Source organism: Dromiciops gliroides, chromosome 1, assembly GCF_019393635.1.
Source record: "Dromiciops gliroides isolate mDroGli1 chromosome 1, mDroGli1.pri, whole genome shotgun sequence".
Taxonomy (NCBI): Eukaryota; Metazoa; Chordata; class Mammalia; order Microbiotheria; family Microbiotheriidae; genus Dromiciops; species Dromiciops gliroides.
Genome location: NC_057861.1, coordinates 16,781,612 through 16,807,186, shown reverse-complemented (window position 1 = coordinate 16,807,186; position 25,575 = coordinate 16,781,612). Strand labels below are relative to the sequence as shown.

The 25,575-nt window shown below is 46.6% G+C and overlaps 1 protein-coding gene across 1 annotated transcript in view; it reads right to left on the bottom strand.

Annotated features, from left to right (window-relative positions):
- SSH1 (slingshot protein phosphatase 1) overlaps positions 1–25,575 on the bottom strand; it is a 94,630-nt gene that overhangs the window by 46,781 nt on the left and 22,274 nt on the right. Inside the window, 1 exon segment of the mRNA XM_043977922.1 lies at positions 1,883–1,986. Coding sequence (XP_043833857.1) covers positions 1,883–1,986 — 104 coding nt within the window.

The following is a 25,575-nucleotide window of genomic DNA, read 5'->3' as shown; positions in this document are numbered from 1 at the left end:
TTACCTCCACCCTAAAACTTATACATTCAGGTTAAGTGATTAATGATGGCAAGAAATTCTAGGATGGAGTGAGATAAAAACTAAACATGAACCGTCCACCTCTGCCTGCCCCCCGCCTGACAAGTGGTTTCACACAAGGGATATTTTCCATATGGATAAAATTGGGCAATTGGGGTTGGCTGATTTATGGAAGTGCTGACAGATGGCAATCCCAGCCCAAGGTTGGTCCCCACACTCAGCCTTTGTTATTTGGAGGTGTTTGCTAAGCATCAGGCATTCAGAGCTCTGCTCTGTGCACCACACCACCACTAGGATCCCTTGGGGACATGCACCCTGGGGGTCTCTGGCCCTCTTTCCAGCAATTGAGTTGACCCTTGGTTCCTTCAGTCAAAGGTAGAGAAGGGAATCACTCACAGGCCTATGGATTCCAAGCTTCTGGCCATTTTCAGTTGTTGCTCACAAAAGAGGAAAGGACCTTAGAGGTTACATGTACCACAGTAAAATCCCCACTACGGCATTTTTTTTTAAAAAGTGAGGCAATTGGGGTTAAGTGACTTGCCCAGGGTCACACAGCTAGCAAGTGTTAAGTGTTTGAGGCCGGATTTGAACTCAGGTACTCCTGGCTCCAAGGCCGGTGCTCTATCCACTGTGCCACCTAGCTGCCCCTATGGTATTCTTGAAAGGGTGACCCTCCCTCCCCCCCAAAGATAGCCTGTTACACTTGGGGACAACAGTTCTACTAGGAGATTTTTCCTGACATCAAGATTAAATATTAAAGATGGCATTTATTTAACCTTTTATGTTTACAAAACATTTTATAAATGTTGATCCTCAGAACAATCCTGGGTAGGTATTGCTATTATTATCTTCATTTTACAGATGAGGAAACTGAGGCAGACAGAGGTGAAATGATTTGCCCAAGGTAACACAGCTAGTCAGTGTCTGAGGTTGGATTTGAACTCAGAACTTCCTGACTCTAGGTCCTGCACTCTACCTACTGGGCCACTTAAATATTTCTCCTGGTTGTTTTGTGCTGCAGTAGAAAGAAGGCAGATTAAAAGTCAGTGACCCAGTATCATCAACATTGAGTGTTGATCTACTGTGATGGACTATATTCTTGTCACCAATGCAATGGTACAGAAGAGTTCCAGGGAACTCATGATAGAAGAGGATCTCCAAATCCAAGGAAAAAAAAAAAAGAACTGTGGAGTATAGATGCTGAATGAACCATACTATTTCTTTTGTTTTTGGTGCTGTTGTTTTTTTCTATTTTGAGGTTTTTCATCATTGCTCTGATTTTTTCTCTTATAACAGGACTAATGCAGAAATAGGATTAATGTTATTATGTATATATATATATATGTGTGTGTATAGATATATATCTATATATATGTATATGTAAATAGATATATAGATATAACCTATATCAGATTACCTGCTGTCTAGGGGAGGGAGGAGGGAGAAAAATCTGAAATTGTAAAGCTTGTAAAAACAAAAGTTGAGAACTATCTTTACATGTAACGGAGAAAATAAAATACCTTATATGTAAAAAAAAAAAAAAGTCAGTGACCTTGGTCAAATCACAGGGTCATTGCATCACAAGACCTTTGTCTAATTTGGTGTCATTATTGCGGATGCTGAGGCAAGGCAATAGGGAGAGAAATGGACCTGGAAGATCCGAGTTCAGATTTGGCTTCTGATACTTCCTGTGTGACCCTGGACAAGGGACATAGAGCTGGCTCGTCTGGGCTCTGTGGGTCGTTGGAGCAGGCAGCCTCTGAGCTAGGATCCCACAACCTGTGGGAGGGATCAGCATCTTCTTTACATGTGGGGAGGCAGGGGAATGAGCCAGGGAAGAGATCTGGGCTGAACCTGTCCTTACCTGCGTGCTTGTGGGGCTGCTGGAGACTCCGCGGTCCTTGTGGACTGTTACCCTGCTGCAGGAAGAGAGCAGCGCCTTTCACCATGAAAAAACTCTCACTGAGGCTGGAAAACATAAAAAAAAAAAAAAACCCACCCTAATTAGTCAATCTCTCCCAAGACACAGCCCTGGCGCCGCCGCAGGGGAATACTGAAGGGTAAACCAGAGGCCTCCATCCAGGACCCAGGCCCAGCCTCCCAGGAGAACCTCTCTCCTTCTCCTCCTCTCCCCTCCACCCCACGTCATAACAGGCCAAGTTTAGCGACTACCTAAAAATCCTTTACAACCATTAACTGCATCTGAGCCTTGGAACTACCTGTGAAGTCAAAAACCCAAGTCTTTAGCATCCTCGTGTGACAGGTGAGGAAACTGAGGCTCACAGATGGGTAGCAACCTGCCCAAGGTCAGCCAGTTAGGAAGTCAGGAGAAATGTTGGGATTCGAACTCAGGTCTCCAGACTTAAGCTCAGCTTTCGCCATGCTGGACCATAGGGCTAAAGGTTTCATGTACCAGTAGGTGCTAGAGCTGAGCTGTCTGGTTCTGGGCATTCCATGTCGTAGTCTCACATCACTAGGAGGAAGGGAGGTATGAGGTGCATGGTCAGTCTGGAGTAAGAGGACCTGGCTTTGGGTGACCTTGGAGAATTGTTGATGTTGTGGGGAATTAACCAACCAATATTTATTATGGAGTTAGATGATGCTATGGATAGAGGGCAAGATGTAGAATCTCGAAGAAGTTTACTAGTTGCATAACCCTGGACAAGTCACTTCACTTCTGTATGCCTCAGTTTCCCCATCTGTAAAATGCTAATGCTAATAATAATAATGCCCCCTATCTCTCAGGGCTATTGTGAGGATCAAATGGGATAATCTGTGCAAGGCACTTTGTAAACCATAAAGCACTATAGAAATGTAAGCTATTATGTTTTTTATATTATTGTTATTGTTGTCATATATAATGTATGTAATCTATACTAGGTAGCTGGACCTGGAGTCAGGAAGACCTGAGTTCAAATCGAACCTCAGACACTTACTAGCTCTGTAACCCTAAGCAAGTCACTTCACCTGTGCCTGCCTCAGTTTCCTCACCTGTAAAATGGGGGTGATAATAAACAGGATTGTTGTGAGGATGGAATGAAATAATAATTATCAAATGTTTATCCCAGTGCCTGGCACACAGTAAGCACTATGTAGATGTTGGCCATTATTATTCACACTCTCTGGTCCAGCCAAACTGGCCCCCTTACTGTTCTCTGGATACAATATTCTGGCTCTCCCTCCTCACCTCCCCATAGAGTTCCTAGCTCCCTTCAAGGCTCAGCTCCAGTGTCACCGCTAGAGAAGGGCTTTGGGGATTCCCTCACTTGCTAGTATTTCCCCTATCCTGAAATTACTTGTACTTATTTTCTATAGTTTTTCTTTTCTTTTTTCTTTTCTTTAATAGATTTTCTATATAGGTAGAAAAGTGGATAGAGTGTCAGGCCTGGAATCACCTTTCTGAGTTCAAATCCAGCTTCAGACACTCACTAGCGGTGTGTCCCTGGGCAAGTCACTTCACCCTGTTTATCTCAGTTTCATCTGTAAAATGAGCTGAAGAAGGAAATGGCAAACCACTCCAGTATCTTTACCAAGAAAATCGCCAAATGGGGTCACAAAGAGTCGGACATGACTGAAAAACAGCTGAACAACAACATACATGTGTGTCTCCCCATGCTACCCCCTTAGATTATAAACTTCCAAGGGGCAAGAGCGGCTTGGATAGACAAGGGTGGGCATGGAGGGAGGAAGCCAGTTCTCCATCACTAGAAATCATCAAGACTTGGATCAATGAAGACTCAGCAAAGATGCCCTTGAGGGGAGTCACAGCCCAGGGCTAGGTTAGACTGGAAGAGGTCCCATCCATCTCTGGCCCTAAGGACTAACCTACTCCAAACTGAAATGGTTGAGATCAAACGTCTTACACTTTGGTTATCCCAGCATCAAACAACAATATTGAGGCAGTGAGGTCTGGTGGATTAAGAGCCAATTCTGGAGTTAGGAAGCCCTGCCCCTGGCAAGTCCTGGCTGGGAGACCCCAGGCCAAGAAATCCTTTAGGAATGCATTTCCACACTGGAAGTTTCCCATGAGGATAAAAAAGCAGGTCTGAATTAAACAATCAAGCAAAGAAATCTATGTTTGGGTTGGCTTCTTCTCAACTCAAGAAACACCAAGTTGGCTCCTGAATTACTATAGGTTAACTGGTGTCATTCTAGACACCAAAAGAACTTCAGGATATAACCCAGAAATGGAATGCCATCCCTGGAGTCAGGGAAACCAGGGTTCAAAAGACTGGCCACTGGGGCAGCTAGGTGGTACAGGGGCAGCTAGGTGGCACTGCAGTGATTCAGGAGGACCTGAGTTCAAGTCCAGCCTCATATACTTGACACTTACTAGTTGTGTGACCCTGCGCAAGTCACTTAACCCCAATTGCCTCACCAAAAAAAAAAAAAAAAAAAAGACTGGCAACTCCTTGGGCCTCAGTTTCCTCATTTGTAAAAAAAAAAGGGGAGTTGGATGTGATGGCACCCAGGCCCCATTCAGCTCTGAATCTATTTTCCCACAAAATCCCACTTCTGACACTCTGTGACCAGAGACAAGTCATGGAGCCTCGGTTCCCTCACCTGGAAAATGAGGAGGTGGAACAAGATGGTCTTTGGATGGAAGCCCCCTCCCACTCTAAATTCATGGTTCTCTGCGGCTATAATCTATAGCAAGACCTTCCATTATCCTAAACCCTCTCCCAGGAATCACAAACCTAGCACAAGGTTACAGGTTTGCTGATTTAGGGAAGCGATGGGAACACGCATTTATTAGGCACCTACTACGTGCCAGGCGCTGTGCTTTCTAAATATCATCTCGTTCCATCTCCAAAGGGAAGGGACCCCAGAGAACATCTCGTCTGACCCCTCATCTGACACATGAGGAAACTGAGACCCAGGGAATTCACAATCAGGGACAAATATTCTTCATTTCCCCCGGGAGAAGAGCGAGATCCAGAGTGTGGAAGGGACTTCTCTAAGGCCACATGATGAAGGCGGTGACAAAAGCAGGACCAGAAGCCATACCTTCTATCTCAATTTATCATCCCATTTACTCAGACCTCACTGGTGCTGAGTTAGCCAAGGTCTTTAAGCAGGGATGAGCAACGGAAAAACCCTCCTTGTTCACCAGCCTCAAACTCACCCACGATGGAGAAAGAAGTCTTCAAGGCCCCACCTGGGATGACTACTATTCAGCCCGGCTCATTTCAGCATCATCCAGACTCCCCGCCAGCCTCTCCCCTTCTCTATACCCCAATCGCCTACCCTTTTTCTTTGGGATTGGACAATCAAGTTCATCAGAATTAGTCTTCTTTGGAACCCGGGTCTCTGGTTACACTGGGAACCCACGACCCCTGCTACAAGGATCTCAGAGCCCCAAGGAGAACAAACAATATTCCTCCCTGCCTGCCTACCCTACATCAAAGTCAATGCGGAAGGAAGGAGAGAGGGGAGGGGAGGGGAAGGCTTTCCAATCCAACTCCCATCTCTTTTGTTCTGCACTTTCAAAAACAACAAAAAACCCCCAGCCCGCTGGAAATGGCCAACCCTATAACCATTCTCAGTGACCTCTGCTGGGTGAATCATGGACAAAAATTAGCCCGGTCTCCCTTCCTCCCCCATCCCCCAAAGGAAATGTTACAACACAAAAGGAATTGGCTTATTTTGTCTCGTGATCATAGAGCCAGAAATGACCTCAAAGGTCATCTAATCCAACCTCTTTCCTTCAATTAACAGATAAGGAAACTGAGGCCCAGAGAGGTTAAGCAAACTGCTTCAAGATCACACAGTTAGCAGCAGAGACGGAATCTGAACCCGGTTCTTTGACTAAAAAATCCGGGGATCTTTCCATTGCTTCTCAGTGCCAAAGCCAATGGTCTCTCTGTGCTCCAACCTCAAGCCCGGTAAGTATAGGGTGGGAGGGCAACCAGACTTCATTGATTGCTGCCTTTTAACTGGCTGCCTCTGTTCTCCTGGACAATCAATGAGAGCCACTTACTGGAAGAACATTTCACAGGGCAAGGCAGTCAGAATAGCACATTAGCTAAGGGCTGTGAGGTCACTTTCCATCTTGAGAGCTCAGGGGGATGGACCGACCAACCACACAAAAGCAAAGCACGCTCAGCCACAGGATTCTCAGACAACAAGACACCCAAGCTCCCCGATGTCCTACTTCCCGGATTTTAGCAGCCAGTTCGCCAAGTGGAGCAGCTTCTTAAGTGGCTGCAGATCCAACCACGGTGGACACTCGCATCCGCATGGTTTTGTCCTTACCAGTGAAGAACAGTAATTTAATTCATCAGGATTTCAAAGCACCTTTTATGGACTCTCCTAAGAAAAATGCATTCTTTTGATAGCCCACACTCCCCTCGATCTGTAATACATCTAATTCATTCTCTCTCTCTCTCTCTCTCTCTCTCTCTCTCTCTCTCTCTCTCTCTCTCTCTCTCTCTCCCTCCCTCCCTCCCTCCATTTGCCTCACACACACACACACACACACACACACACACACACACACACACACACAGAAAAGGAGAAAATTGATTCGTACACACACATCAATCTAGATAACACAGAAGATAGGTATAATGTTAGAAGACACAGCCAGAATTTCAAAGGAGATGAAATCCAAGACGAGAGCAGCTAATACCAAGTACACCTAGAAGATAAGAGGAATCAGAGGTCCCAGGTGCAAGGAGATGAACTTGACCTTTTGGTGACTGACTCCGAAAGACCACGTTTAAGTGTTTAAAGGGCTAGAGGAGGAATCAGCCTTGCTGGACTTGGCCCGGGAGGAAGAGCCAGATGACGTGAATTACAGAGCGTCAGCTTAGGTTTCCTATGTACCAAAGAGCTGGCCAACAATGAAGGCTGTCCCAAAGCACTTTGGGCTCCCCCTCCTTGGAGGTCTATAAACCACGACTGGACGGATGAGTACGTGTGGGGGAAGAATCGAAAGGGTTCTTGTTCAGGGGCCGGTTAGAGGAGAGATAGGTGACCACCGAGATGCCAGCCATCTCTAAGACTCTGACCATCCAATTCTGACATGCTCACATAACAACTAAATTCTGGAGTGGGCACAGGGCTTGGAATCAGGAAGACCTGGGTTCAAATCCTGCCTCAGATGCTTACTAGCTGTGTAACTCCTTGGACCTCAGTTTATTCATATGTAAAATGAGGAACTTGGGCTGAATGGTTTACGATCTAACGGGAAGACAACATGCAAGCAAATATATACAAAATAAATAAGAAATTACGAACAGAGGGAAGGCACTAGAGTGAAGAGGGGTTGAAGAAGGCTTCCCATAGGAGGTGGGATTTTAGACGGGAAGTTTCACAGCTGGGGTGGCCCCTGAGCTGCACCTTAAAGCATGAAGACTTCAACTGCCAAACATACAAATACAAAAACGAGCTAAATAAACACAACTTCTTTCATATTCAGAAAGAGCCTCAGTTTATCTATAAAATGAGGGCATTGGGTTAAAAGATCTCTAAGGTCCCTTCCCACTGTAAAGTACTGTTCTATTCTGATCCAGGATATAGAGCCGAAAGGGACCTCGGCGGTCCCTTCATTTTTACAGATCAGGAAACAGGCCCAGAGAGGACGAGGCATTCGCTCAAATCCCTTCAAGTCGTCAGGAACCACCCAGCTCTACCAAATCTCTCTTCCAACGCCACCATGCCTCATGGGGCTATGGAGCTGGAAGGGACCTGGGAGGCCATCTAGTTTAACTCCCTTATTTTACAGTTGGGGAAACTGAGGCCAGGAAAGGGTCTGTGACTTTGTCATGGAGTAAGCAATGGCAATATGGCAGGCGCCTACACCTTCTGACTAAATCCTTCTACATGCACTGCCTCAAAGAAACCTAGATCTAAGTTGGAAAGAACCCCAAAGCCAGCTCTTCTGACCCCGCCCCCCCTTTTTACAGCTGGGGAAACTGAGGACTAGATATGGAGCTATGTTGTCAACTTAGCTTCTGCGCGCGCGTGCACACACACACACACACACACACACACACACACACACACACACACACACACTCTTTGGTCAGCCTGCCTAAAGAAACAGACTCACTGACCCTGCTAACATCTTTTCTCTAGATCTTCCACAGAAGGTTTTTGTCTGCCCCCATAAATGCTCCAAAACAACCTACCAGACTCAGGGGAGTACATCTAGAACCTTTTCATTTCGCTGTATGTGGAAACTTGGGTGGGTAGGCGTCTAGGAATGGCCCCATCTGCCCTCCTGCTCCCTCCAGGGCACGCCGTGCTGTTCCAGGTTCTGAGCTGGGAGGAAGCCCTGAAACTGGCTAGTCTGACTCCTTCCTTTTGATAAAAGTGGCTGAGATTCGAAGCCGGGTCCTCTGGTTCCAGAGTCAGTGTGCTTTCCGTGACTGCACGCTGCCTCCTGACCACTTACAGCCCTCATCCTGAGTTTAATAACAATAACACTGTGCTAAATGCTTTACAATTTTTTTTAACCTCATTTTTGATCCTCACAACCACCCTAGGAGGTAAGTGCTGTTATTGTCCCCTTTTACAGATGAGGTAACTGAGGCAAACTGGGATTAAGTGCCTTTCGGGGTGGGGGAGGAGAGATTTCCCAACCCCCTATCACCATCCTCTCTAAGAAACACATGAGACTCAAGTTTCAGTAAAAAGCTGCAGAAAAAGGAAGGAAAAGACCAACAACCATTCCCTGAGCCACCGAACCCCAGCCCTCAGGATGTCGGCAACAAGGGCCCAGTCTTCCGGGAAGCCAGAGTTCCAGTCAGGAAATGGGGTTGAGGGGTGGGTGCATACGTACAGACGGGGCCTGGGAATCTCCCGGCAGCAGAGGTGCGGCGCTGGCTGCAGAGAGAGGCAGAAGTCAGCCAGGTTCAAGGGGCTCATCCCGGAGGGCCCACACATCCTCACATCCTTCCAGATGGATGCTCCTCCCGGCCCGCCCCCCGCAGCAAAGCAGGCCCCAGGATCAATCAAGAAAGAAATCAGCTTGGTCAGTTACTCAGCCAAGAGCCAAGATGACCCGCGTCTGGAGACCCTCCCTGCTGAGCGGCAAATGGCTCTTGGGGGATGGCAGCCTCGCCTGTTATCTGGGATTGAAAATGCACTTGTCTTGGCATTTCCTGATGAAAGAAGACCATTCAGAGGGGCAGGCAGCTGGAGCTGGCTCCTCGAATCACTTGCCTCCTACAGACTTTTTTTTTTCCTTCTTGTTGGTCTTAAAAGCAGCTCAGTGGATATGGGGTGGGGGGGAGGGAAGAAAAACAGCTGGGAGCAAATCCCCCAGCAATGTGGACCCCTTGGGATAACACACACTCTCAATAACACATAGGTCTGAACTAGCCAATCGATTGTTAAAGGCCCCTCCCAGTCACAACAGTCTGGGTTCTAACATTCTGTGTTCTAAGGTTCCCTCCAACGGTCTGCTTTGTCTGTCCTTTAGTGTGTCCTTTGTTCTTCATTCTAGAATTCTATGTTCTAATTCCCTTCCAGCTCAAACGTTTTGGGTTCCAACATTCTATGTTCTAAGGTCACTTCTAGGTCCAAAGGTTTGGTTTCTAACATGCTTTATTTTTCATTCTCCCATTCTAACGTCCCTTACACCTTGTTAACAGTCTGGATTTGAACAAGCCTTTGTTCTCTGTTCTAATGCCCTATGTCCTAAAGTCCCTCCCAGCTTTAACGGTCTAGGTTCTAGCATTCTATGTTCTAAAGTCCCTCCCAGATTTAAAGGTCTAGGTTCTAGCATTCTATGTTCTAAAGTCCCTCCCAGATTTAAAGGTCTAGGTTCTAGCATTCCATGTTTTAAAGTCCCTTCCAGCTGTGACAGCCTGGGTTCTAGCAGTCTACATTCTATTTCGGCTCTACTGGGCTGCGTTATTCTACCTACATCTAACATTCTTTGTCCTGACATTCTATATTCTGAGATCATTTCCAGTTCTAACATTCTAAGACCTAAGTTGACTTGGTCCTATTTTGAACATATGATGTTCTGCATAATAAATCACCATCCATTCACATTATGTTGCCAATGAGTCTATTACTTGGTATTTCTAAAGTGCTTAGTATTTATAAAATGTTTTCCCATCATATTTATTCAATATTAGAGGAACCCTGGCCGAGAAAATGAACTGAACTTCTTGTGGGGCAGCTGATTTTTAGCTCAGCATCCCACAAAGTGACTCAAAGGCAGCAAGGACATTATCAACGAATGGCCCTTTTGGGGAAAAAAACCTAAAAACACAAAGCCAAAAGCCCAAATCTAGTGCCACTAGCAGCTGCTGCCTGGATATGATGACATCCCCATGCTGGGCTCTTCAGAGCCCTCTGATTAATGGAGTTCAACCTTGGCCAAGGGGCACAAGGAGCAATGCTTGAGCCAGCTTCAGGGCTCATGACTAAGAATTGGGAAATGGGGACCAGAAAGGCAGGTGACATGGGTTCTAATTCTGCCTTAGCAATCATTCTCCTTATGACCTTTTTAGCACTCTGACCTCTAACCTCTTCAAAAAATGAGAGGCTTAGAGTAGAGGGAGGACCAGTCCAGGAAGGTCTGTTCCACTTTCTAGGTTCCACGTTGGTTGAACTGAACTGAGCTGAATGGGGAAATCAATTAACGTCGCTGAGCATCAGCTTTCTCATCTGTTAAACCGAGTGCATTGAAATAAATGGAACTAAAAGGACAAGGAAGAGATGGGAAACGGAACATTCTATGCTCTGGATTAACAATAACTGGCAAATGTCCAATGATTTTAAGTGTGCAAACACATTACGCAAATTAGTTTAATCGAACACCCAACAACAACACAACTCAACCGTGACGATTAAAAATATGAGAGACATGTATCTGGGTAATTTAATCATTTCATTAATATGGCCAGGAGGTTATTGATAAAATGAGGTCTATGGCCCTCTCAGACCAAAGACCCCTTCCTTAAGGTCAGGACTGGTTCAAAGACCTTTCCCATTGTATGTCCATCATTTGGCAATCAAATCTGATTGGTTGACATGATTTGGAGGTGGGTTATATTAAGGGTGGTGAAACATGACTCGAGTAAAGATGATATCAGGGAAAAATATAGAGACCCCTACCCAAGCAGAAGGCACCACAATGGTTCCCAGAGGCCAAATCTCATCAGTAAAGTCCTTCGTCTTATCTAGACAAAAGAATCTGTCTCCACCCAAAATCCTTTTGTTAGCTTGGGTTTGGGTTGGGTTTGAACCAGATGAGATCTGATGAAATCTCTTAAGGAGACCTTGCCTTTGAGAGAGAGAGAGAGAGAGAGAGAGAGAGAGAGAGAGAGAGAGAGAGAGAGAAAGAGAGAGTGTGTGTGTGTGTGTGTTGGGGGGAGGGGGAAGAAAGGGCTTGAGAAAGAAAGGGAGATCACTGGGTCCCCCAAGATAATGAAGATTAATAATTATTTCTCACATGACTAAGTGGGGAAGGAGGGAAAGAGATATTTATTAAGCACCTACTATGCACCAAGCATTGTGTTAAGTGCTAACGACCCTGAGAGGTAGGTTATTATCCCTATTTTAGAAATTAGGAAACTGAGGCAAATAGAGAAGTGTCTTGACCAGGTCAAACAACCAATACATATCTGAGGTTAGATTTGAACTCAGGTCTTCTTGACTCTAAGCCTAAGAATCTATCCACTATGCCACCTAAGACTGAAGTCTTAAGCAGTGGTCTCAAGGGAAAAACTGGTTTCACTCCTTTCAAATATTCTTCCTTCCTTCCTTTCCCTTCCCTCTTTCCTTCCTTCCCTCTCTTCCCTTTCTTTCCTTTCTTCCTTCTCTCTCTTCCTTCTTTCCTTCCTTCCCTCTTTCCTTCCTGCCTTCCCCCTCTTCCCTCTTTCCTTCCTTCCTCCCTCTCTCCATTCCTTCTCCCTTTCCTTTCTTTCTTTTTTTTTTTTTTTTAGTGAGGCAATTGGGGTTAAGTGACTTGCCCAGAGTCACATAGCTAGCAAGTGTTGAGTGTCTGAGACCAGATTTGAACTCAGGTACTTCTGACTCCAGGGCCGGTGCTCTATCCACTGCGCCATCTAGCTGCCCCCCCCTTTCCTTTCTTTCTTCTTTCCTTCCTTCCTTTCTTTTTTCTCCTATTCCTTTCCTTCCCTCTAAATTCAGTTCTCTTCAACTACTACATTCTGGTGACACTCTCCAGCCAGAGGCTCCAGGTATCTTTGTGGGTTTAGCTCAATCGAGTCACTCACTGGCTTAGAAAATCAGAACGTTCCATGGCAATTAAGTAGCACAATATAATGGAGTGTTAGCGGTCCTCTGTCCCCAGTGGAGCTCCCAGAGAGGGAGCATCGGTGCCTTCCCTCATTCCAGAGCGGCCTCGTGGTCCATTCTTCGGAATGATGACTTGAGCTCCATTACAGTCTGGGTCATTAAGAGCCCAGGACAAAGACTAATCACTGAGCTGGTTGTCCCAACATTCTCATCCATTATTTATGGAAAGCAAACAAAGAAAAGTGATGATTCAGGGGAACAGAACTTCTCAGCTAGAGAAAACTCTGGGGCCTCAGCTTTTCCTCCAGCCAAGAGGGCAATTAGAAAGGCCGGTGCCCAGCCCTGCTAGGAAGGGGGATGCATCAGTCAGTCCTTCTGGGGCACGACTGAGATCCCAAGAAAGCATTCAGAGCTGCAGTAGGGGCCTTAGAAGAGGGAATGTCAGAGCTGCAGATAGGGCCTCAGAAAAGGGGATGTCAGGGCTGGGAGGGGCCTGAGAACAAGGGATGTCAGGGCTGGGAGGGGCCTGAGAACAGGGGATGTCAGAGCTGAGAGGAACCATTCAGCTCTGATATTCTTTGAACCTATGTTGTTGGCAAAGATACTGGAATGCTTTGTCATTTCCTTCTCCTTCTCCTTTTACAGATAAGGAAACTAAGGCTCACAGGGTGAAATGACCTGCCCAGGGTCACACAGCTAGTAAGTGTCAGAGGCCAGATTTGAACTCAGGAAGATGAGTCTACCTGACTCCAGGCCCAGGACTCTACCCACTGTACCACCTGGCTACCCAATTTGAGCCTATGGCTTGATAACAAAAGAGCTAAAAATACCATCCTTTCCCCCAGGATCCAAAGGCTGCCTTCTTCATCATAGGTGTGCAGCGAGCGCTTGTGGGTGAAAATGATGGATGAGGAAACACCTCCAAAAATATGCCGAGCTCCTGGGGAAAGGTGCTGAATGAACACCCCAGGGAACCCGTGCTCGGGTGTGATATCATCAGGTACAGCAAAGTGGGTTAAGCTAAGCCAAGAAATAAAGCACCCCTCGGGGAACACTCAAACATAGCCTCATCTCTCGTTCAGCTCACTCCAATAAATATTTAAAGGCCTTCTCTTTGCAGGCCACTGCAGAGACCATGGCATAACCCAATCACATACTCCATGCCCTCAAATCAGCTTACCTTCCTACCCGGGACAGAAAACTCATACACATTCAACACAAAGTAATGTGGTGGGGCATGGGATTGAGCAATAACAACTGGGAAAGGCCTCAGACTCTAGGAGGGGAGTGCTTAACGTGGGCTTGGAAGGAAGCACATGTCTCTAAGAAGAAGAGGGAAGGAAGAAGGGCGTTCTGGGCCAGTTCTGTGGAAGCAGGAGACAGCAGGTCACCTACAGGGAACAGGGGGCGAGGCTAGTCTGTCTGTAAGGGAGAGGGGCAGGGGGAAGGGGAGCAGCATGAAGTCAGGTGGAGAGAGCTGGACCAAGCAAGGCCAACCTGAAAACATCAAAGGGAGGATTTTGTTCAGGGTGGGCCTAAAGTCACCAAGGAGTTTCAATATTTAATAACTCCTTTCTTTTTGTTTTTTTTTTTTGTTTTTTTTGGTGAGGCAATTGGGGTTAAGTGACTTGCCCAGGGTCACACAGATAGTAAGTGTCAAGTGTCTGAGGCCGGATTTGAACTCAGGTCCTCCTGAATTCAGGGCCGGTGCTCTATCCACTACGCCACCTAGCTGCCCCCATTTTTCATTTTTAATTGACAATACCATAGCATCGTATACAATGAATTTACATTATGGGTGAAAAATCAAATCTTGTAAATGGCCACAAATAAAGAAAAAATGATTTTCAAAAAGTTATGAAAATATCATGACCTTCAGCCCACCCTGTATCTGACTGGAGAGACAAAAGGAGAGATTGAAGATTTCTAAGGAGTAGGGTGGTGTGGTTGGCACCATATTTTAGGAGATTCTACTTCATAGAGGCTCTCACACTTAAGAGACAGGAGGGACCTGAGAGGTCATCCAATCCAGCCTTCCTTAAGTTTAAAGATGAGAAAAATCAGGCCGATAAACAGATAAACATTAATTAAGCCCCTACTGTGTACCAGGCACTGGGAATATAAAGAAATGCAAAAAGACAATCCCTGCCCTCAAGGAGCTCACAATCTAAAGGGGGAGACAACAGGCAAAGAATTATGTATGAATAGCATACAGACAGGATAAATTGGAAGATAATCGATAGAGGGAAGGAGGACCGGGAAAGACTGGTTGGAGAAGGTAGGATGTCACCCATTCATCATAAACATTTATAGAGTGCCTGATATGTGTCAGGCACTGTGCTAAGTGCTGGAGAGATGGCAAGAGGCAAAAGACAGTCTCGGCCGGGGGAGACAATATGCAAAAACACATGTTCAAAGCAAGCTCCACACAGGAAGGAAGGAAGGCAGGGAAGGTAGGAAGTAGAGATGAGAGAACTTCGGGCATGAGGGATAGAAAGTAAAAAGACATGGGCGGGGCAGTTAGGTGGTGCAGTGGATAGAGTACGGGCCCTGGAGTAAGGAGAACCTGAGTTCAAATCTGGCTTCAGACCCTTGACACTTACTAGCTGTGCAACCCTGGGCAAGTCACTTAACCCCCCACAGCTCCACAAAAACAAAACCAAAACCAAAAAAGACATGGGCCTCTTTGATTGATCCCTCTCTCCCACCTGATTGTTGTTTGCCCTTCATCCTCGAAGAGGACCATGACAGATGTCATGACTTGCAGTGACTTGGATTTAAGTGAAGGAAGGCTGTACAAAGTCACCAGCCTCACTCTCTCCTCCAGAGCCGTCTGGGTCCAGGGGCAAGATATAGATCAGGATGACTGGAGATGGCCCCGGATTGTTTAAGGCAATTGGGGTTAAGTGACTTGCCCAGGGTCACACAGTTAGTAAGTATCTGAGGTGAGATTTGAACTCAGGGCCAGTGCTCTATCTATCCACTATGCCACCTAGCTGCTCCGCCCACTTGATACTCTCTTCTCTCTAGGTTTTCTGGATACCCCTCTCTCCTGGTTCTCCTCCTACTAATATGACCATTCCTTCTCCATCTCTCTCTCTCTCTCTTTTTTTTTTGGCAGGGCAATGGGGGTTAAGTGACTTGCCCAGGGTCACACAGCTAGTAAGTGTCAAGTGTCTAAGGCCAGATTTGAACTCAGGTCCAAGCTGAGGCCTTCTTGACTTGGAGACCAATTCTCTACTGGCTTGCGCAATGTCATCATGAGCAGAGCCAGGATTGGAAACCAGGGTCTTTTTTTGTTTGTTTGTTTTTCTGGTTTTGGTGAGGCAATTGTGGTTAAGTGACTTGTCCAGGGTCACACAGCTAGTAAGTGTCAAGTGTCTGAGGCCGGATTTGAACTCAGGTCCTCCTGAATTCAGGGCCAGCGCTTTATCCATTGCGCCACCTAGCTGCCCCACTAGGGTCTTTTGATGCTGGCTTTCCTTCTGGAGATAGAATACAAGAAGGCAGAGTGAGCGACTGAGCCTCTCTTTGGACTCTCCCACCTTCCAGGACCACAGAATATGAACCTGCTGGGAGCCCCTGTGGCCCGGGAGCTGGGGAATCAGGCCCGGGGAAGGAGAGGTCACAAGCTGGAGATGTTGGCAGGCTGCAGGACAAATGTTTTTGCCGTGCTAGCATGTATTGTTTGGCGGACAGGCGTGGGCTGTTCTCAGGCCGAAGGAATGTCCAGAAACATTTCAGACACTGCAGGACATTCACAGTGAGGGCCAGGCCAGAGGCCTGGACTTCCAGTTGAGGGGGAGGGGCAGTGGGGGTCATGGTTGGGGCTGAAGGGCACAGGGTTTGGATTCCAGCTCTGCCACAAGTCACTGCCAAAGTACTTGGGCTCAATGACCCCTGGTATCAACCTCTGAGGGTAGCTGGGTGGCATAGAGGACAGCGTGCTGGAGGCAGGAAGACCCAGGCAAGTCACTCTCTTGGCCTCAGTAATAACAAATGGTGATAACAATACCCACCTCATTTTAGAGGCAGCTGGGCTGACCCAGGTAATGGAACACTGGGCCACAAGTCAGAAAGACCTGAGTTCAAATCCAACCTCAGACACTTACTAGCGGTGTGACCCTGGGCAAGTCACTTCCCTCCTGTTTGCCTCACTTTCTTCAACTGTTAAACAGGGATAATAACAGCACCTACCTCCTGGGATTGTTGTGAGGATCAAACGAGGTGATATTTGTAAAGCACTGTAGGTGCTTGATAAATGCATGTTCTCTCCCTTCCATCACAAGGTTTTTGCAAGAATCAAATAATGTGGGGCAGCTAGGTGGCGTAGTGGATAAAGCACTGGCCCTGGATTCAGGAGTACCTCAGTTCAAATCCAGCCTCGGACACTTAACACTTACTAGCTGTGTGACCCTGGGCAAGTCACTTAACCCCCATTGCCCCACCAAAAAAAAAGAATCAAATAATGTGTGTACAGCTCAGTGTTATATAAATGTCACCTCTCCTTATTATCCTTATGATTATATTCCATATTATTGTTGTTACTGATGTAAAGCTCAGTGCTGTGTAAATGCCAGCAATTATTATTACATCTTCTGGCTCTAAATCATTCTTCCTATGACCTCTGGATTAGGCATGCTGTGGCTCCCATGAGCCCTCAGAGGACAAGACCTGGACAAAGAAACCAGAGCACTCATTAAACAACATTTGGCAAGAATTAATTAAACACCTACTGTTTACCAGGTGCTAGAGACACCAACACAGAAAAGAAACAGCCCTGCCCTCAGGGAGCTTACATTATATTGGTGTGGGAGGAGGGGACGCCTGGGACCAGCATGGCACAGATAAGTCAGTATAACCTAGATAGCGTTTATATTTTGTTGTTCAGTCATTTCAGTCCTGTCTGACTTTTCATGACCTCATTTGGGTTTGGGTTCATGACCTCATTGGGGTGGTTTGCCATTTCCTCCTCTAGTGTGCCCCCATTTTACAGGTGAAGAAATTGAGGCAGACAGGGTGACGTGACTTGGCCAGGGTCACACTGCTAATAAGTGTCTGAGGCCAGATTTGAACTCAGGAAGACGAGTCTTCCTGACTCTATGCACTATGGCGTCACCTAGCGGCCCCAGTATTTATACAATGCCTGCTGTATTAAGCCCTTCACAAATATTATCTCATTTGATCTTCACAACAACTCTGGGAGGTTGGTGCTCTTATTATCCCCATTTTATAGTCGAGGAAAATGAGGCAAATAGAAGTTAAGTGACCTCCCCAGGGTCACACAGGCAGTAATGATCTGAGGCTGGATTTGAACTCAGGTCTTCCTGATCCAACCCCAGTGCTCTACCCACTGCCCGCAGGAAGAAGTCCTGGGTTCAAGTTCTGGCTTGACCTCCTCCTACCCATGTGACTTTAAGCACCTCTATGGCCCTCGGTTTCCCCAAATCTGTAGTAATGTTTGCGGCCCACTCCCCCACGGGGCCTCTGGGAAGAAAGTGCTTTGTACCCTGGAAAACATGAGAGAAATGTGAGAAGGGGACGTGAGAATCATCCTCTCACACAGGAACTGCCACAATGGAGAGTGCCAACCAACAGCTGGCCAGAAACAACGGGCCCCAGCAGGAAATGGCTTTGAACACAGTGAGATCCTTCCAAAGCCAGAGGCTCCCAACCCTGTTCCTCTGAGCTTCTGAGGAGACACAGCCCAGAGATGGAAAGGTTCGAGAGACACGGGCTCTACTTGGGCCTCTTCCAGGAAGCCTCTATTTCTGTCTCTAAATGATGACTGGGCCCCAATAAAATAGCCACATCCCAATAGAAATCTAATCATATGTGGCTCTTTCTATAACATCCTTGGCATTTACAGAGGAAGGGGAGTGAGGGAGAACCATGGGCCCCTTCATCTGACAAATGAGAGAACCGGAGTCTGGAAAGGGGAGAACACACAGGGCCAAGCCTGGAAACTGGGCTCTTTGGAGAAATGGGGGAGAGGGTAAACATTGTGAAGAGAAGACTTGGCAGAGGGGGCATGAGAGCTGCCTGCAGTATCGGGAGGGCTGTCACGGGGAGGAAGGGTCAGATATGTCACCCAGTTTCTGACTCCTTGCCTAGGCTAACCTGCATCCCAGAAGACTTTATCCACAAGCAGCCCCCCTCCTCCTTGTCTCCAGCCTCACTCGATCTACTCCTGAGTCATCTTCTGCTTTTTTAAAAAATTATTTCTTTTTTTACAGGGCAATGGGGGTTAAATGACTTGCCCAAGGTCACACAGCTAGTAAGTATCAAGTGTCTGAGGTTGGATTTGAACTCAGGTCCTCCTGACTCCAGGGCCAGTGCTTTATCCACTGCGCCACCTAGCTGCCCCCCATCCTCTGCTTTTAAACACGCCCTATCTCTAGTCTGCTAAAACGAACCCTTCAATATCCTCTCCCATCCTGTCAAGTTATTGATCGTCTCAGATTGCTCGAAAATGCTGTCTACACCTGCTACCTCCATTTCTTGCCTGTGAACTCCCTCTTCTTCCCTCCCTGAAGTTGGATCAGAAGACTGTTTTCTGCCGAGGTGCCCGGGCTCTCCTGATGCCCAAATCTGATGGTTTTTCCTCGGCCTGTCACCTTCTCGAGGTATCTGCCCACCGGACGCTGCCCTTCCCCCTCTCCCCCTGGGCACCACTCTGTCCTGGCTCTCCTCCCACCTTCTCAAGCCCACCCCTCCTTCTCAGTATCCTCTGTTACCTCATTGTTTACATCACACTCCCTAAATGTGGGGGCTCCCCCTGGGCTCTCTTCTCCCTCTATGCCCTTCCTCTTGGGGACCTCCTCAGCTCCCACGGGTGACTCCCACGACAGACAGTGCCCAGGTCACTTTCACGACTCAGCCCCGTCCTCCCTCTCCAGGCTTCTTACACCTTACTTCCCCAGATGTACTCTTAGATCCAAAGATACTGGCCTCCCAGGAACAAGACTCCATCTCTGGGCTCCACTTACGTGGGGATTATTTCATTCTTAGTTCTTGTATGCCCAGTGCCCAGATGGGGCCTGGTACACAGAAGGTGATTAATAAATGCTTGGGGAGGGGGCAGCTAGGTGGCGCAGTGGATAAAGCACTGGCCCTGGAGTCAGGAGGACCTGAGTTCAAATCCAGCCTCAGATACTTGACACTTACTAGCTGTGTGACCCTGGGCAAGTCACTTAACCCCAACTGCCTTACCAAAAAAAGAAAAGAAAAGAAAAGAAGAGAAATTACCTAATAAATGCTTGTGATTTGGGGGCCCCAGAGTACAGACCAAGGAAACTCCATGGAAGAAGATTTAATCTTGATGTCAAGAAAAGCTTTCTAACACTTAGAGCTGTCACAGTATTGAAGTGCACCTGACATTCCCTGTTCTAAGGGCCCTCCCAGCTCTGACACTCCATGAATCCGTGATCCTGTGGCCTTGTCACAGGCCTCCTCCACCCCTACAGATTTAGGAGCCCTGTGGCATCACAATCCAAAACAAGATGGTGCTCCTGCCACCGGAAGGGGAGTGCTGGAAAGAGGGCAGCTTGTAGGATGTTCCCGTTTCCTCATAGACCCCCTGTGTGACCCCCAGAGAATCAAGGTACAAGGGCTGGTGAGGGGTGGCTATGGGGGGGTCACCCAAGACCCTGCATGATGCCTGGTAACTGTGGCACTCCTTGGAGCCAGAGGGGGCAGGGAAGGCCCACCTTGGGAATGAGTGGCACCAGCCTCCCCACTCATGCCCTTCCTGTGCTGGGCACGAGAAGCCAGGCCAGGCTGTGAATCGGCGCCCTGCCCTCAGTGTTGTAGGGGGAGGGTGGTCAGTGCTTCCCTCGGAGATCATCTGGCAAGAGGACACCACCGGTTCACCTGGCGAGCAGGGCGGGCATTCACTGGGGTACAAAGACAAAACCAGAACTGCCCCTGCCCTAGTTCTAACTGGGGGGGGGGGAATTCCAGGCTTATGGAATCATTGATTTGGAGCTTGCCTGACAGATCACCGAGTCCAACCACTTCATTTTACTGATGGGGAAACCGAGGCCTAGGGAGGGAAAGGCCTTTGCTCAAAGTCATCACGGGAGCGGCAGAAAAGTCCTGACTTGAGCCTCTTCTCCCTGCCCTGCACTATCTCCAAGAGTCCCCAGGAAGGCCTTGTTGGATGCCAGAAAAGCCAGAAAATTACAATGCATGCCTGCGCATGGCATGCACACACACACACACACACCCCCCTCAAAACACTTTGCAAAGTCCCTCCCTTTTAAGGAGCCCCTTTTGTTAGGTAGGGAAGTGAGCATTGCCCTCATTTTACAGATTGGAGAATTAAGCTTCAGAGAGATGAAGATTTTTCATTGATTCAAAGGCACACAGTAAATAAAGTGGCAGAGCGTAACCCGAACCCAGGCCCTAGGACCCAAAGATTTCAGAGCTGGAAGGATGCTTGGAAACCATTTAGCCCAGGCCTGTCTTTTTTACAGATGAGGAAACTGAGGCCTTGGGGAGTTAAGAGACTTGTCCAGGTCAAAAAGCGAGTAAGAGATGTGAAGTCATTTGCCCAGAGTCAGAGATGGTATTTGAACTCAGGTCTTCCTGATTTCCAGGTCCAGACTTCCGTCCGCTGGACTCCACAGAGAGCAGGGCAAGATTCGGGCCTGTGATGCTTCTCATCTTAGGGATGAGGAGTCCCCTGGAGGGGTTACACAGGTAGTCAGAAGGATGCTTGCAATGATGATCAGATCTAAGGCGTGAATTCTGACCCAAGAGGACTGAAGGGTCAGTCTCTTCTGCTGGACAGAGGTTGTAGGGAGCTGAGGGCAGCGGCCAGAGTCAGCCAGAACTAGCCGGCAAGAGAGGGCCAAGGGCTGGGCCCGGCTTCCTTTGGATGCCTTGCACTGCCTCTCAGGCATAGCCTGCCGCTGCCGCTGCCGGTCTAGATTAATTATTCATAGAACAGAACATATTCACTCCCGACACACTCTGATCAGACAACAGGAGCTCTTAAAAGAAAAAAGAAAAAAAAAAAACACCAACTACCCAAACCCACAAACCATTCCAAAAATAGCCCTGCTTTAAAAAATGTAAACACACTGTGATATTTCCCAGGGACAGGCTTTGTTCTCTTGACTCCAGTCCTTAAGCTGGGCCCTGAGACAACAGCACTCGGGATATACTGGCAGAGAAAGCGGGGAGTGGCGCAACAAGAAGAGAAAAGGGATCTGAGATCATGCCACAGAAGGAGGGGATGAGGGATATTGAGCCTGGGGAAGAGAAGAGTTTGGCAGGATATGAGAGCTGCCTTCAACTAGTGGAAGGGACGTCAGGGGAAATCATGATGATGATGACGATGGGGTTGCAAAGTGTTTTACAAAGATGACCTCATTTGATCCTCACAACAACCCTTTAGATTCCAAAGAACCTATCAAATGATCCTAGAATTCTATGTTTCTTGGATTCCAAGTCACCTGACATTCTGGAGTCCAGTATTCTACATTTCTTGGATTCTAAAGCATTATTATTATTATTATCATCATCATCCCCATTTTACAGTTGAGGAAACTGAGGCAGACAGAGGAGAAGTGACTTGCCCAGGGTCACACAGCTAGTCAATATCTAAGGGGGGATTTGAACCCAAATCTTCCATGGTCACAGCTAAGAATGAGAAGAAATGAGTAGATAGGCAAAGAGGCCTATTTGGGCTCCAATTCTGATCAAGTCTCTTCTGTAGTTACAAGGTATCTATTGTATAACAATTATAATAGAGGGTAGCTAGGTGGCGCAGTGGATAAAGCACCAGCCCTGGATTCAGGAGGACTTGAGTTCAAATCCAGTCTCAGACACTTGACACTAACTGTGTGACCCTGGGCAAGTCACTTAACCCTCATTGCCCTGCCAAAAACAAAACAAAATTATAATAATGGTTAAGCCTTTTACAGTGTCTTAGAATTAGCAAAATACTTATGCAGGGTATCCCAAATTTCTCATAGAAACAGAAGATAATCAACAGAGGGAAGTGACTTCCCCAGGGTCAAATGGCTGGGTTAGTGTCACAGGTAGGATTTTAATTCAGGACTTCAAGATAACAAATTCAGCCTATCCCTTGTGCCATAGGGCACTGGGTGTTAAAAATACAAAGGCAAGGGGCAGCTAGGTGGCACAGTGGATAGAGCACCGGCCCTGGAGTCAGGAGTACCTGAGTTCAAATTCAGCCTCAGACACTTAACACTTACTAGCAGTGTGACCCTGGGCAAGTCACTTAACCCTAATTGCCTCACTAAAAAAAAAACAAAAAAACAAAAAAACAACAAAGACTAGAGGGAGCTAGGTGGCACAGGATAGAGTACCAGCCCTGGAGTCAGGAGGCCCTGAATTCAAATCCAGCCTCAGGCGCTTACTGGCTATATGACCTTGGGCTAGTCACTTAACCCCAATTGTCTTTTAAAAAAACCCAACAAACAAACAAAACAAAGACAAGGAAAAATAGCAGTCTTTGCCTTCAAGGAACTCAAAGTTTACTCTGTGCACATCTTTGTGTGTGTGTGTGTGTGTGTGTGTGTGTGTGTGTGTGTGTGTGTGTGTGTGTGTGTGTGTAGTCAGAGCAGGGAGAGTTGGGAAGGGATGGATAACAGCAAATACACAGGGAGCAGAAAGACCACTGGCTCTAGAGAGGAAGGACCTGGGTTCGAGCCTGGTTTTGCTTCTTACGTGATCTTGTATGACCTTGAGTAGATCCCTTCACCTCTATGAGCCTCAGTTTTCTTGTCTATAAAATGATGGGCCTAGACTCAATGACGTCTGATGTTTCTATGTTCTCACATCATTTAGTATCCCTAGGCCTCAGTTTCCTCCTCTGTAAAATAGCACCCACCTGGAAAGGTTGCGAGAAATAAATGAGATATTTGTAGAGTGCTTAGCCAGTGCCTAGCATCCAGTGAATGCTCAATAAATCCTCCCTTCTTATTACAGGGCTGGATTTGAACTCAGGTCTTCCTGACTCTAGGCCTGGTGCTCTAATCATCGCACCACCCAACAGCCTCCAATTCTAGATTCTAGGATTCGACATTTCTTGGATTCCAAAGCACCTATCAAATGATTCTAGGATTCAAGTTTTCATGAATTACCAGGCAATCTATCATTCTAGATTCTAGGATTTCAATCACCAAACATCTGTCATTCTAGATTCTAGATTCTAGGATTTCAATCACCAGACAGCTATCATTCTAGATTCTAGATTCTTGGATTTGATGTCATCTATCATTCTAGATTCTAGGATTTTGATGTCCTTGTGTCTAAGGTTATAGATTTAGGAGGGGAAGAGGCAGAAGGTTAGGATTCTAGATTCTAGAATTTCTAAGATGCTCAGATTCTTGGAATCTTAAGATCCCATGTTCCTGAGCAGTCTAAGGTTCTAGACTCTTAGATTCTAAAACTTGAGGGTTTTATGGAACAAAGAATTGGCCATTGTATGGGCCATACTCCTGTTCTCTTTGCTGGCCATTCTTAAAGGATTCTCTTGTTCTTTGAGGTTTATTGAAAATTATAAGACTCCAAGAATTCAGCCCTGGGCCTGCCTACCCTTCTCCAGATGTTCTAAGACTTTTCTTTGCTTTATGAGTAGAAGCCTTATTTCCATGACTCTCAACTCTATAATTTGGGGGGGGGGGGAGAGGATAAGGTGTGTGGGGAAGGGGAGTAGAGAATCTTATTGTTGCCTATCCCTTTTCATTTTGTTTGTTTGTTTGCGGGGCAATGAAGGTTAAGTGACTTGCCCAGGGTTACACAGCCAGCAAGTGTCAAGTATCTGAGGTTGGATTTGAACTCAGGTCCTCCTGACTCCAGGACCGGTGCTTTATCCACTATACCACCTAGCTGCCCCCTATCCCTTTTCATTTTAAAGCTACACTTTGATCCTGGCAGTTTTTAGCAGGGTGGAGGATTTGAATTTTAAATCGACTTCTTAAATGTGGGGCGTTTAAAGGAAAAACAAAAAGAAACCCCCAGACTCAGCAACTTCACTGGCCAACAGGCTGTTATCCTTCTACCTGGAGCTGGGAACAGAGGAGAAGAAACGTGTGAAAAGTTAATTTTTAAGTTGACCGCATTGGAATTTAAACCCAGTTTTAAGGGTCAGTTGGAAATTGGTGTTTGTAAGCAGAAAAGGCCAAGAGAAGAGAAAGACCTGTCGGAGGTCCATTGGGAGTCATTAAATTGCCCTCATTTTTGTCTTCAGAGCCAGTGGTCTTTCTGCTTCCTCTGTATGTGCTGTTATCCACCCCTCCCCAAGTGTCTGTGCTCTGACTACACACATACGTACACATGCCCCGCACTTGGACATGACTGAACAACCGAACAACAAGAAGAATCTATAAATGGTGGGTGCTTTGGAATTCAAGAAACATCGAATCCTGGGATCTAGAATGATAGCTACTTTAGAATCCAAGATGCAGAGAATCCCAGAGTCTAAGTTATTATCAGCCTTCTCCATCTAGGGCCTTTGACACAAAAATCCCCCATCACTTTATAATCCTAGAAGCACAAGATCCCTGAACCTAGAACTTAAGCAGTTTCTAATCTAGAACCTCGGACACAAAAAACTCACCATCTTAGAATCCCAGAATCTAGATCATTAGACATGTCTCCAACCTAGAATTGTTGATATCAACAAAACAACACAGAACAAACCTCACCATTCTAGAATCCTAAGAGAACAGAATCTCAAAACCTAGAAATTTAGAAGGAACCCCCCTTTCCACCAATAATCTAGAACCACTAAAATACCCACAAGGATTCAGATTATTGAAATCCTGCAAATATAAAATCCTAAAATCTAGAATTCTAAGCACCTAGAATCTAAGAAATAAACATCAGAGCCTTTGAAGTTTTGTGTTGTTTTTTTTAATTCCAAGATCTAAAACCCCCAGCCCCTAAAAATCTAGGAAACAAACTTAAGAGTCTTAGAATCCTAGAAAGAGTCCTGGAATACACAATCTTAGAATCCTGGGATCTAGAACCACAGACCTCTAGAACCTAAGAAACATGGACCCAGGGTCTTGGATTCTGAAATACGGAACTTCCTGGATTGTACAATGCCAGAAGCCTGGAAATAGAGAACATATAAGAAGGGAGGTTCTTGGAGCCCAAGAATGTAGAATCTTGGGACCACAGATGGTCACACAGTTTTCTCAGGAACATCAAATCCTTAGGAATCATCTGGTCTGATTCACTGTTCTCTGGCCCATGAATTTCATCTGTCATATATACCCCAGACCCTGTGGTCACCCAGGCTCCAGGGACAGGATTTGAGGGGAAAGGGGGGAAGTTCACTGGGGATCCCAA